Source organism: Perna viridis, chromosome 3 (genome assembly GCF_037379345.1).
Source record: "Perna viridis isolate PV_CMFRI_1.1 ecotype Kerala chromosome 3, ASM3737934v1, whole genome shotgun sequence".
In the NCBI taxonomy this organism is placed as follows: Eukaryota; Metazoa; Mollusca; class Bivalvia; order Mytilida; family Mytilidae; genus Perna; species Perna viridis.
The window spans coordinates 49,500,731-49,515,437 of NC_142447.1; the positions used below are offsets into that span (position 1 = coordinate 49,500,731).

The 14,707-nt window shown below is 31.1% G+C and overlaps 1 protein-coding gene across 2 annotated transcripts in view; it reads left to right on the top strand.

The window, feature by feature from the left end:
- The window catches only part of LOC148622726 (fibronectin type 3 and ankyrin repeat domains protein 1-like), a 38,127-nt gene extending 25,183 nt beyond the window's left edge, over nucleotides 1–12,944 (top strand). Inside the window, exons 5-11 of one of the 2 annotated variants that reach the window (XM_088572847.1) lie at nucleotides 888–902; nucleotides 3,735–3,809; nucleotides 7,602–7,667; nucleotides 7,973–8,187; nucleotides 8,414–8,586; nucleotides 9,244–9,288; nucleotides 9,946–12,944. In XM_088572847.1, the coding sequence (XP_088428973.1) occupies nucleotides 888–902; nucleotides 3,735–3,809; nucleotides 7,602–7,667; nucleotides 7,973–8,187; nucleotides 8,414–8,586; nucleotides 9,244–9,288; nucleotides 9,946–10,008 (652 nt within the window). In that variant the 3' untranslated portion in view covers nucleotides 10,009–12,944. The remainder of the gene's footprint in view (nucleotides 1–887; nucleotides 903–3,734; nucleotides 3,810–7,601; nucleotides 7,668–7,972; nucleotides 8,188–8,413; nucleotides 8,587–9,243; nucleotides 9,289–9,945) is intronic. The other variant, XM_088572848.1, reaches the window with a different exon arrangement.
- Nucleotides 12,945–14,707: the final 1,763 nt, after the last annotated feature.

Consider the following 14,707-nt stretch of genomic DNA (forward strand, 5'->3'; position numbering starts at 1 on the left):
ATTTTGTAATTTAATAGCCATCAAATAATACAAGTATAAAATGTAATTCAGCTTAAATATAATGCATATTTTTGTTTTCTTAAGTTATACATTGTAATATTTTTTTTCACTTATGAGTTCTTTGTATATTGTAGATACACTATTTATGTAGATTTTCTTTCATTCATTTTTCAGCTCAGTCAGAAAGTAACTATTATTAACTTGTAGAAGCAAGAGCTTATCTACACTTGTAATGATTGTGTCATAAAATCTAATCTCTTGGTCTAATATTTCAAAAGTAGGACTGAATATTTGGAACACATTTTGTTTGGTAAAGCACCCACATAAATAATCCAAAATAACACAAGGTTTCTGATTGTATTTTTATTGCTGAGTTGGTCACACAAAACTTCCCTCGGTCCTGTACTTCATTGATTTGTAATTGCCCCTTTTTGAACGGGACATTTTATTTATGGTATACTGTTGTCTGTTCATCATGCACACAATAACTTATAAATGCTTCCGCTAATTTTCATGAAATTTGCTGAATTGTTTTTTTTTCTTTTGATTTGAGCTCCCTTTGGATTCTGACAATGTGATTGTGCAGCTCTTTAAGAAAATCATAAAGGTTCATGTTAATGAATAAGAAATGAATGTAAAGCTCAATTTGTGAAAAAAATAGGAAAACCATTCTATTGACATTAAATGTCTCTTTTAGTTATTTGTGACAAGGAGATTTTTTGTCAAATTAAAATTCTTTCTGACTGACATCAAAACAGTTTAAAACATCAGTGAGTGAAAATTAACCAAATTGTTATATATTAGATAAGGGTAGAATTCACTAGTTTATTATGTGTTTTGGTTTTAGCACTCAGTTAATGTTCACATTTAATCATTTTATGAGGTAGATTTTACCAGGGGAGGTAAGTACAGGGGAATTTCTTTTACATAATGGTGAATTTATTTTGATTTAATTTGTTATTTTGAACAATCATTGCATGTATTTCTGACCATGTGTGCGGCTGCTGCTAGTAGCTTACTGTATCTAATAATGCTGTATAAGGTGGTCCTAAGTATGGGTAGAGGGTATTTGTATAATAAAGCTGTATAAGGTCGTCCTAAGCATGGGTAGAGGGGATTTATACACTCCCAAAGGGAGCGTTTATGGTTGTATTATCAACTTGGTTTTGTATACTTATGGCAAGAAAAAGCATCAATATCCGGTTTGTACCTGCATTTTCAGGAGCTGAAGAACAGCGTAATGGCAGCTTCATTTGCGTATACTTGTGTATGTGCGATTGAGAGCCAAACCAGTCTCAGAAAGTATTTGCTAGTTTCGATAATTAAATACAAATCTAATCGTAGCTTTTCCAAAAATCGGGTTGGCCTTATAGTCTGCAGTATGGTGCCCAGATGTTTACAAAAATTACATAATCAATATTACCCATAATTCTCGGGTCATAAAAATTGCGAAATGAAAACGAACCAAAACGAAACGAAAATAATCAATAAAAAGAAAATCAAAACGAAGCAATCTGATGAAATGAATTAAATAGTTTTAAAAACATAATTAAACTATTCAAAATGAAACAGAATGAAGCGAAACTAAATGCAACAAAACAAATCTTTTAAGACGTTTAGCAAATTATACGAACCATAATAAACCCGTGCCAGACAGTTCGACCCAAAGACATTTCGGACCATGGCAACCAATAATTCCTTATGAATGCCGGACATGCATGCATTTCGGCCAATAGACATATCACTATGACAATGAGTATGATGCTTCAGGACAAATAGATATCGTTACAAAATTTACCATACTTGAGTGTTATAAGCATAATATATCAAATCAGTGCTGACAAAAATTATCAAAGTTGTTTTTAATTAATGTTTCTTTGGGAGCGTTAAAAGGTTTCACCTTCATCATATTATGATAATGCTGTGTAAGGTGGTCCTAAGCATGGGTAGAGGGCATTTATATAATAATGCTGTATAAGGTGGTCCTAAGCATGGGTAGAGGGCATCTATATAATAATGCTGTATAAGGTGGTCCTAAGTAGGGTAGAGGGGATTTATATAATAATGCTGTATAAGGTGGTCCTAAGTATGGGTAGAGGGGATTTATATAATAATGCTGTATGAAGTGGTCCTAAGCATGGGTAGAAGGGATTTATCTAATAATGCTGTATGAAGTGGTCCTAAGCATGGGTAGAGGGGATTTATATAATAATGCTGTATGAAGTGGTCCTAAGCATGGGTAGAGGGGATTTATATAATAATGCTGTATAAGGTGGTCCTAAGTATGCTGTAGTGGATTTATATAATAATGCTGTATAAGGTGGTCTTAAGCACGGTAGAGGCGATTTAAGTATCAAGAAATTTTCAAGGAAATAAGTGAATATGAAAGGGTGTATGCCTTACGAAGATTGAAATTAAAAAAAAAATGTATGCCTTGATTTAAAATCCAATATTTTACTGGTAAATATCTATGAGCAGATTTTAACCATCATTTAACCTGTTCAGTTCTCAAAAGTGAAATTAGAATGTCTAAAAGATGTTTTCATTGCAGTAGAAGTCACATGTTTGGGGTGTACATTTATGCCTATATTATACCTAACATTGTAGAAGACATGATGACAAGAACACTAATACCCAATACAGTTTACATTACATATGTATAGATTTGTTCTATACTGAAGTTCATAAAGTTTCTATTACATTAACTTTAGTCATATATTAAGAATGTTTGTATTTAATCAGGCTTATCCTTTACATAACTGTTGCAGTCAAAGTGGAAATTTCTTGTATGTATTTAAAAAAAGAAGTAACTGTTTTGTGCATCTAAATTTATGACTACATTAAATCTCCTTTCATTGTAATTTGCTTCACTTAAATGGATGAAAATCAATGTTTCAAGTGCTTTAAATGCATCACATTTTTTAATTAAATTTCTTTTAAAATTTAGTATCAAAAGGTATCCCAGTATCTGGCATGAGCTATTTTTGTTAGGAGATAAATTGTATTGATAGCCTGAATCTTTTCTCTAACTATTACTATCAATATTAAAGAGAAATCTGACATCAATTTATAGACCCTTTAATACAATATTCTCATTGATTTTACACTTTGCTGGACATAAAATCAAGATGGCAGTCAATATTATTTGTTTCCCTTTGTCTGGGATAGTCTGTGTGGTTAATAGATGATGTCAACTCCCAAAAGTAGGGGGGGAGATATTAATCATTGAAGGTGAACATATAGTGGTGGTAATCCCATTTTGATAAGTGTGGGATCTACTGTTTACTCACTTGAACTCGTCTTTCTGTTTTGTTTTTATTCAATACTGGTATTTATCTTATGAATTTATTTTCTAGTTTTTTCAGGTTCCTTTGATTTTCGTCAAACTTACAATAATAATTAAGTTTTCTTTGAAACAATTCAGGAAAATTACCCTTATAATTGATATTCAGTGAAACTGAAACATTTTAGTGATATATGCTTTAAAATTTAGGACAATTCATGGGGTGGAAAAACCAAAGATATATCTTTTTAGAAATTATACCCAAGCTTGTTTCATTTTAACAAATGTTAGAAAAACTGATCTAATTAATTGTTTATCTGTTCTTTGAAATATTAACTTAATTTAATTTTTCAGTAATTTGATATTGATTTCCATAATGGATATTTTTATTATCATAGATAAGGGTTAACTATGATTATACTGTGATAATTAGTTCGGTATATGTTTTTAGAGATGTAAAGATAGATGTTCCAGACAAGTATGGGTTTACTGGACTGATGCAAGCATCTCAGAAAGGATATGTAGAGTAAGTATAATGACATGGCACACTTTAAGCACACTTTGGCAAACCTGATAGATTTTTACCTGAGTCACCAATGGTGAAAGCAGGTCTAGCAGTTGTTACACTCCGTTCATCAGTTGGTCTGTCTTTCTTTGGGGGGACCTACTTTGTGTAATCTGTAAGTCAAAATGTTTTATACCAATATTATTCTAACTTTGCACTTTCAATATGTACATACTGATGATGTGTATCTCATATTTTGGACAAATTTGATTAATGTTTTCAAAAAATACATTTCCAGCATGTTGAACTAACCATTTTTATGCGCCCGTCAAAAACACGACGTATTATGGTATACCGTTAGTCCATCTGTCGGTCAGTCGTCCACACTTCCGACAATAACTCAAAAATGCTTTAATGAAACTGGGTGAATTGTTCATATCTATTGACGTTAGCTCCCTTTCAATTTTTATAAATTTCAGATTTTTTGTTTCCTTGTTATGAATTTTTTTCCTTAAAAAGGGGGGGGATTTTCAAGTTTTCGGACAATAACTCAAAAAATGCTTTCACCAACTTTAATGAAACTTTGATGAAATGTTCATATTTTTTAACGTAAGCTCCCTTTCGATTTTTATAAATTTAAGATTTTTTTCGTTTCAGTGTTATGAATTTTTTTTCCTTAAAAAAGGGGGGATTTTCAAGTTTTCGGATAATAACTCAAGAACACTTTCACCTACTTTTATGAAACTTTGGTGAATAGTTCATTTCTATTGACATAAGTTCCCTTTTGATTTTTATTAATTTAAGACTTTTCGTTTCCGTGTTATGAATTTTTATACTTAAAAAAAGGGAGATTGTCAAGTTTTCGCAGCAATTACTCAAAAACACTTTCACTAACTTTTATGAAACTTTGGTGAATTGTTTATATCTATTGAAGTAAGCTCCTTTCCGATTTGTATAAATATCAAATCTTAAGTTCCCGTTTTACTGAAGTTTTACTCTTTAAAAAAGAGATGGCCAAGGAAATTTGATTCGTTCAAAAATCGTGTAAAACAGACTATTTGTTATGATGATCGACTAATAAATATAAAAGGTACTTGGTAACCTTGTCAGAAATGTGTGTCTTAAACAAGATAGAAATGTATGGGTGAAAAATCAAGACAACAAATTTAGTTAAAACTGAGGTAGCCTTGATAGTGCCAAATTTTTATTTACTTTTGTTTGTGGGGAAGGGTATTCATATTATTTCTAGTTGATCACATAAATTCATTGAAAGCTTAAGGACAAGTTAAAAGGGCAACAGGCGTATCATGTGGTTAAAGCACAGCTGTTTATTGTCTCATCTGCAACTTAAGTGACAGGTTGCTAGAATAAGGTATTGCTTTTCTAGGGATGGCAAGGCAATACTTTTTTTAGGCCATAATTATAATATACTGCTTCCCATCTATCAACACATTGTGACTTTTATCCTTTATGGGATTTAGATATGTCTTTTTTTACAATATTTGTCTTCATGGAAGCAAACTTTCTTGTTTTGTTGTTGTTGTTTTCTAGTTTACTGTTTCAGAGATATGAAACTTGCCCAAAAAAAGGGGGTGTTGTGTGATATAGTGCAGCAGTGTAGTTCATATGAAAAAACAGTTAACTGTACCCCTACCTCTTGAAACAGTTTAATTGTATCCCTACCTCTGTAAACAGTTCACTGTACCCCCACCTCTGGAAACAGTTTAATTGTACCCTTGCCTGTGGAAACAGTTTAACTGTACTCCTACCTGTGGAAACAGTTTAATTGTACCCCTAATTCTGGTAACAGTTTAACTGTACCCCTACCTCTGGAAACAGTTAAATTGTACCCCTAACTCTGGAAACAGTTTAACTGAACTCCTACCTCTGGAAACAGTTAAGTGTATCCCTAAATGTGGAAACAGTTTCCCAATTTAAAAAAAATGTGTACAGATGACATTTTTTCTCAAAAATATATAGTAGTGATCAATGAGTTTATAAAACTGTGTTTATAATTTTGTAAAGGAGTTTATTAAATAAAAGTTGGCTTTATGATATCTGGCAGAAATTCTTATCCAGATGAACTTGTCTCAGCTGTTTTTAAAGTTTCCTTAATAGCACTTTATAATTCATGGAAGTTTTGCATGACTATAAGTGTTAAGACTACGTGTATATACTATAAACTGGGGAGAATGTGATAGATTGATATGTTAATTTGATGAAGTTGAATGTATTTAATCTGATGAGGACAAAATATTGTTGTTTAATGATCAGAAACTGGAATTAAAGCTAGAAAGATTAATTTAAACATGTAAGGTGTAGATTAGGTCTATAAAACAGTTCTAATTTCCCAACAAAATAGAAATAAATGGGACTTTTATGTTCACTGTTACTAGGCATAAACTTTTGGTATTGATTTCACAAATTACAGTGGTTTAAATAGAGTTTAACTATTACGGATTGTTGTTGGAGTAGGTAGACAGAATGCAGCAATAGTCCTGATTTCATAGTAAAGACAACTTCTATCTTCTGGCCTGGAAGATTAAAAAAACTTCTTCAAATACTTGCATTTTGCCACAAGTTTTCTATTTTTCTATTTTAAAGGATCTGATTTGTTGAAATTTGAATTAAGGAAGGCTTTGCTCAATTTAAGATGAGTTAAGAAATTGGGCCATAGTCTAATTTATAAGTGTATAATTTGCTTTAAGCCATTGAGTTTTCACTTTTTATATGCCCATCCAAATTTTGACGGGGACTTATAACAAATGTATAATATACAAATGTTCGGTGTCTATCGTAAACATATCAAAACCTTAACTTTAGAACAGCATATCAAAATTTCTTGAAATTTAATATAGTTGTTCCTTTTAATGGTCAGATGATCTGTATACTTTTATGTTTAAGAGAGGTGTTTTTTTTTTCTTCAAATTTCACGCTGTATGAGGGGAATTCAGGAGGTGCATGAATCATTAAAAATACTGTAAATGTATTCATTCTTTCATGGGAATATATTTGCTGGTATCAATTTTTGCAGGTTAAAAAAAAATGAAAATCAATGTATAGGGTTGAAAAATAAACTTCACAGGTACTAATTTTCACGGTTTTCTGTTCAATGCAAAGAGAGCAAAAATTGGTGCACCATGACAATCAATACGTTTACTGTATGTATGGTAGTTAGGTCACAAAAAACTGCCTTTTAACCCTCCCATACATTTATTGATTGAATAGCCCTTGGAAGGAAGCAATATGGAGAATTTATTTTAGAGAAACATTATACCATAAACAATGTAACATGTAACAATTTTTTTTTCTCTCATTCATCAACTTTCTGTTTTATGGAACTTCGATATTTTCAATTATGTATTGACATGCAAAAATTTTGTTGCAAAAATCTTTGGTCCCTTAATTAGAATTAATGCTTTAATTTGGTATCAGCAATTTTTGTCTGTCTCTTATATAAACTTCCTATTGAGTGGGAATAAGGAATAAGTCAGGTAGACTTTGCATGACATCCTGTACTACCCTGTGTTATTCCAAAAACATTTATAATGTTTTTTTTCACAATATGATGGATGTATTATGCCCTTGTGATGCAGCTGTATTATTTGATGGGGAAAACCATATCACAGCATTGTATCACATTAAAAACTGACTCTTTCTTTGACCAATCTCTAATCATTCAAAATATAAACTACCCCATTGTTGGTTATATGACATAATGTTGTCAAAACTTAACAACAGGTCTTTACTGTTTGTCTGGAATAAATCCTGATTCAAATCAGTTAATTACATGTAATCATTTCTGTTTTACAGAGTGGTTGAATGTTTATTGAATAATGGTGCTGATGTACATACAAAGAATGATGCAGGAAAAACAGCGTAAGTCTTTGTAGAATACTCCACCTACTGTATCGAGAGGGTTACAAACATTTCTTCAGCTTGCTGGGTCTTTTTTAGGGGGGCATTTTAAGATAAAATAATGTTAGTGTAAACAGTATTTTTTACTGAATTGCAAATTTTGAATTCATGAATGGAAAGAGGTGTTAAGTAAAGTACAATGAGTAGATGAGAATTATTTACCATGCAGTTGAACAGCTCATTTAGTGAACACTTACTCAAAAAAAAGTTTATCTCTTGTTGCATTGACATGTTATAAGGGAGATAACTGATATTTATTTTTACAGGTTAATGTTGGCATGTTTTGCTGGTCAGTTTAAAGTAGTTAAGATACTACGCAGTGCAGGTGCTCGTTATGATGACTATGACAGAGGAGGATCAACAGCTCTGCATTGGGCCGTCGATGGGGGCAATATAGATTTGATAGAATGGATGTTAGAGGATGGTGCCGAAGTCAATTTAGCTGACCATAATTGTGGATGGACTCCGTTATTGCGTTGTGGTATGTTTTATATGTCAAACCATGATTATTGATGGACTCCATTAATTCATTGTGGTATGTTTTATTGTTTGTAAGATCGTGATTAATATATTAATGGATGTACATTTCTTATAAACATTTAACTTTGGAAACATAATTGTCAAGTATTCAATAGTGCACATAAAATTCAATTGTTGCCTGATAGTTTAACTTGTTATGATATAATATGATTAATCTTTATCTCCAGCTTCAATAGGTGGTAAAAGAGATGTAGCATACACATTACTGAGTAAAGGTGCTAACATCAATGCTCAGGATCGGGATGGTAAGACTACACTGATGATTGCTATCATTAATGGCCATTTAGAACTGGTGGAGCTCCTACTGAAAAGAAATGCAGATCTTACTGTCAAGAATGAGGTACACCTTTAAGTAGCTTGTTATATGGTTAACCATATTTATTTTATAAAACAAAAACCTCTGTTATGGTAGAAGTATATGCCACATGAATATTTGGAATGGGTATTTAAGTCTCGCCATGTGACTTAGTGGTTTCATGAGAATGGGTCATAATCTACTATTCAAATGGTTCATAATCTACTATTCAAATGCATGGAAACTTAGTCATTTACAAAGCATTAAGTTCACAATTAAAAGTTAAACATTTTTCTCTTTAAAATACCGCAAAAAAATGACAAATATATATTTCTACATGATTAAAGTGTTAAGAAAAGCAATAAATAGAAGATTTTGCGTTATAATGTAGCGTCCTGAGATCCTGGAAGTAAACAATAAAATGCAGATCAGTCTTCTGATTTCAATACCTTCTTCCTAAAAAATTCCAGTAAGGAAAATGAAATTAGAACGAGACTTACAAACCCTATTGTAAAACAGAAGCCAAAATCCAAAATGTCAAAAGCACTAGTTTGAAATAAGGCTTCTTATCTTGCAAGATTAGTTCTTTCAGGAAGAAAACAATATTGTATCTCAAATTTTGTTTGTAGATTACCTAAATAAAAGCATATCTGAAAATCAGTAAAACTTCATATAAAATCCTATACATGATTATTTTTGTAGTATGGAAAGACAGCTTACCAGATGGCACAGTCCATGGAAAAGAGGGTAGGTAGTTCTTGGCTGTTAGACTTGTGTACCATAGCTATCTACATGTATCATGTACCAGTAATTACTGGTGTGTACCATAGCTATCTATTGTGCACCAGTAATTACTAGTATGTTCTATAGCTATCATGTACCAGTAATTACTGATGTGTACCATACTGTCTGTCATGTACCAGTAATTTCTTATATAAAACATAGCTATCTATCATGTACCAGTAATTACTGAGGTGAACCATAGCTATCTATTATGTACCTAATTTTCTTGTCAGCAGGCTTTCTGAATTATGACAGTATGTCAACAGCTGATTTTACTAGGTGTAAAAACTAAGTATAGACCTAGTTTATAGAAATAATTTATTTGAATTAAGACTTATTTCAGAAAGAAAAAGCATGTATAAAAACTTCTTAGTTGATATAGCTTACATTGAAAATCTTTATAGAATACTATACAGTATGCATGGACAAGTTAAACTAATGCTTGTAGACTTTCCTTATGTATGATACTGTTAGATATCAGACTATTTGACAAACACCTTTATTGTCTTGAATTTAACACGGATTTGGTAAAAAAAAGTTATAATTTTAGATGAGTGTTCTTGTATGTAAATGATGAAAGTAAATTCTGGTGTAATCTTGTGTACAACACTTTTTTTACAGAGAATTTTGCGGTCATTAGATGAACATGTTGAGTACAAAAACCTTAAAGGAATTAAAATATGACAGTCCAGTTAATCATCTGATATTGGGTAAACTGCAATATATTAATTTGTATAGAATAGCTGAGTGCCAAACCTTGGAGTTAACTCCCTTTGGTAGAGATTTCCTGCTCTAACAGATGCAGTCTTGTAGTTCAGAGATGGAGGGAATCTAGATAGTAACAGATTTTCCAAAGAGCTAATAATTAAATAAAACTTTCTGAAATGTTTTGCAAATGGTTAACTAAATATGTTGCTTTAACTGCATTGATAGTAAGGTATTAATTAATTAATTCTGAAGGTTAATTCATTCACACTGAAAGTTTCATTGAATACTAGTAACAATCACTGTAATAAATGCACTGAAGTATCTTGTTATTTCAGCTGTTTTTATGGTGTTTATCTGTACAGTTATGTAATTGACACTGTAGAGACAATTTGTATAATTCATTTGTTGTATTGCGGCACCATTGATTTTAATTACAAGAGTCATTGACCAGTTAAACAACTGTAATGAAAGGCTGTCTTTTGTAAATTCATTTTTGAGTAATTTTTGTCACATTGCTATTTTCAGTTTTACATATTTAATCTTAGTACATGTAATTAAAAAAAAAATCAAGAGAAATCTACTAGAAAAAATTACTAAAACTTTTTCAAAAAATTACATTTTTCCATTAATTTTTTCAAGCATTTTTTTTTCTTCAATTACACTATTTATGTGTGCTTTTTCAATTTTTCGTAGAAATGTTTATTAATTGACTGATATTCAGGAAGAATATCTTAGCATTTTAGCTGTAGGTCCTCTCATCATTGATACTTCAAGAGATTCTGAAAATATACTTAGGTTAACTATTTGATTAAAGGGTTGATATCCTAGATAAGATATATACATAAGTTTTACATTATATTTAATCATTCAAACTGTAAGAAGCTACCGGTTTCTAGGCATTATTTTTTTCTATCACATAAAACATGTAATTGTTTGTTATGTAATTAAATGAAGAAATACTATAAGGCACACTCTTACAACATTGATTTAAAAGCGACATGACACAAAAATATATTTTTTCAATTTTTGGTTTATTTGATTTTTTACACCTAATATATATAATCAAAATGCCCCATGTAGTCATTTATGTCATTTAATCCACGATGACTCAATCCATACAAAGTTTTATTAGCCATGTGGTCACATGACTGTGTTACATCATTGGTTCATAGATCGAGTGGTTGAAATGCATAGGGATTCTGCATTTTTTACATGATTTGTACAAGTGAGAGTGAAAATATTGAAAGTTTTGGTTTGCCAGTGAATATATACTTACAGTTATATCAATTTAAACCACTTTGAGAAGAAAATGATAAACAATGTCAGAAATATTAAACTATTACATTTATGAAGACTAGACTATCCACAGTGAGACAAAAACACTTCTGTTTGAAGATTACATAGAAATATTTCATTATGTTCTGTCATGTAAGATTGAACTTATTACATAAAGTAAATTAAATTCATATTCTATAATTTAAACCTTTTCGATCTCGATCTTCACCCCTTTTATATGGAACATTAATACTCCTGACAAGTGTACCAGTACCAGGGAGTGTAATGAAAAGTCCCTGCAAGTACAGAGGATAATATGAACAGGTTTATTTTTTGTTGGTTTTTGATAATTGTATTTGATAACCAATATGGGTTTTGTGCTGAAGCTCCTGGTGTTCTAAATCTTTTTTGCTAAAATAAATAATTTAACTGACCTATACAAAATAATGCCTGTACCAGAAAAACTGTCTTTAACTCACCTAGGGACACCTATTTCATACCATATAAATTGTTTTATTTCAAAATCCGTAAAACAACAGAAATTCAATTATACTTCAATGATTATTGAAGTCACGGATCGCCAAACCATGTAAAGATAAAAGAAGCTGCCAACGCTATCTCTTGGTCATAATTAGGTCTACTGGGCTTGTTTATTAATATAACTCAGCAGCAAATAAAAAAACAATACACAGTGTTACTATTTTAGTTGTTCAAGTCCTAAAAATAATGTGCAAAGTATTCACTGCATATAGATGTATGCCTAACGAAATGAAAAGCTGAAATGAAAAGCTGACAGAAAACGAGAAGAACTTTAGTCTTCTTACTTCTTTTTAGATTATTGCACCCATACACAGATTAGTGAACCAATCTGCATCATATATACAAGCTATTTTCAAAGATTTATTGATTATTTTATGCACATGTATACATTTTCAATGTACCCAAATTGAGATTGAGAACCAATGACGTAGCACTTCCATATATGGTAATTGAGCATTACTTATGGTTTTTATTTATGCATATTAATAAGGTTTTCATGAAAACACAAATAAATCTTTCTAACTTTGTTATGCACCAACCTGGTGAGAAAATGTTTGTTACACTCATATCTAAACATACTATGGTTTGTTTTTTTTTAAATACAAACATTTATAAAATATTTTTGTGTCAAATCTCCTTTTATGTTGCCATATAGTGATATACTTGTTTACTGTTAGTTAGAGTGTTTATACCTGTCAAAATGTTCTCTGTTTAGTGTTTGCAAAAAAAATTTCATGTTTTTTTATCAGAACCATTGTCTAGTTAACAGTCAAATGGAAAAAGAAAATTCATTGGCATATACATATATCTTTTCCTGCTATTGGTGCCTGAATGACTTTGACTGTCCCATAGTGGTCTTTTACAATGTACTTAATAAATGAAAGAGTCAAATGCACATGTGTGTACAAATGATCTCATTTAAACTGCTGTTATTCAGACTGTGATTGAAACATTTCATCCATCCAATAAACATTCCGTCCCATATTTCTATGTAGAAATAACTTATTATAGGTTTTTTTTAATAGAATTGTTACTGTTTTTTTTTTTCTTTATGCATGTTATAACAATCCATCATAAATAAAATCAAAAAGATATTATTTGTTGTATTTTTATAGGAAAGCATTTTTGTTGGCATTTTCATCTATAGACATTTTGGTGTGGACGATAAATTGTGTATAAGTGTAAAAGATCTCTTTGAAATTGTACCACATAGTGCCATAGCACCAAAGGAAGGTTGGGATTGATTTCATAGGTTGTGACTTGGAAAGTTTAATTATTCTTCAGTTATGCATAGAGGGTCCTCATCTCTTTTCCATTTTTCCTCCTACACAGCTGAATGGAATAAAACTTTCTCCGAATCTTTATTATATATTCCCATTGTGTACCTCCTATTTCAGATTTTGATCTAAATTTAATTTCTGCAAAGCTCAAAATGAACTTTGTCATTTATGAATATAGGACTATTAGATTTTAATCTGAAGTTTATTGAGGTCATGGACTTGATCATTCCCTGGTGTGGGGGTACCTATCTCTTATCAGTAGCTCATTCTACAAAACTGAATGGAATTTAATGAAACTTTAACATAATCTTAATTACATATGACTATTGTGCACTTTCTTTTTTCCAACAGAGTATTGAGTTCTCTTTGGCATCACCTGACATCCATGATACTTAAGTTTGGCAATGTAACCATTAAAGCATACAAACTCGCATTTCATAAAACAAAAGTGATGGCAACCATAAAATTCAAGGCTCCATTGGGGGCATTTGTGTCAAGAATATTTTTATTCACTTTCATATATCAAATAGTTGTAAATAGTTTACTTGTTGAACCAATTAAATTACTTATCGAAATACTAAACATAGCATTAAGTCACAAAAAAATGTCTAATCAGACTTTTCAAGAAAATGTGTCTGCTGTCTTTGTAAAGATACTATCTTAGATAGAGCTTGTTCAGATTTTGATCTGAAACAATCTGGAGGTAAAAATTACATGTCATTGCATTAAGAAGTAGGGTGTATCAATTTCATGAGCATTGTTCACAATTTTTTAAAATTAATTATGCATTAGCTGTGTGTTTTGTGATGACTATTTAACAGAGGATTTGAATTATGAGGAAACTAGAGACTAGAGAGCCTGAATCACTCATGTTTTCAAAAATAGCTTTTATCTAAAGCTAGACTCTTCACCCTACTGTACTATTGTCACAAGAATCATCTAACCAATAGAAAGCATCTTAGTTATCCACCTGTTCTTCATATAAAATCAATCTCTTATGTCAATTTTTCACTCTTCAAGGGCAACAACTCCAAAAACGATCAACAGATCTTTATGGGAATTACAGCATAGGTGCATCTCGCCGTGCAGATAAATTTTACCTGTGTAAATTTGGCTAAAGCCATTGGTTTTAGAGTTATTTCTACAAATCCTCAATTTTTAGTAACAGCAGCCATGTTTTTCAACATACCAAAAAGTTCCACACACAGATTGTTAATGATATCCCAACAAACATTCAAGCAGTGTTTGGTTACAATCCATTCTACATTTTCTCTTAGTGTAAAATTGAGGACCCATGACTCATTCATCCCTCAACAGATCTATCTTAATATTTCAGTATAATTTCTGTATAAGTCCAACTCATCACACTGAAAAATTTTACTCCCTGCCAGATTTTACCTAAACCCAAATGTTTTTGAGTTATTTGCATAATTCTGCATTTTGACCACTATGTTCTATTTTTAGCCATGTTATTCACAAGATCAAAAATCCCCACACAAAGATTGTTAAAGATGTTCTACAGAACATCATGCTCTGTTTTGTTTCCATCCATCCATTAGGTTTCAGAGGAGAAGTTATTC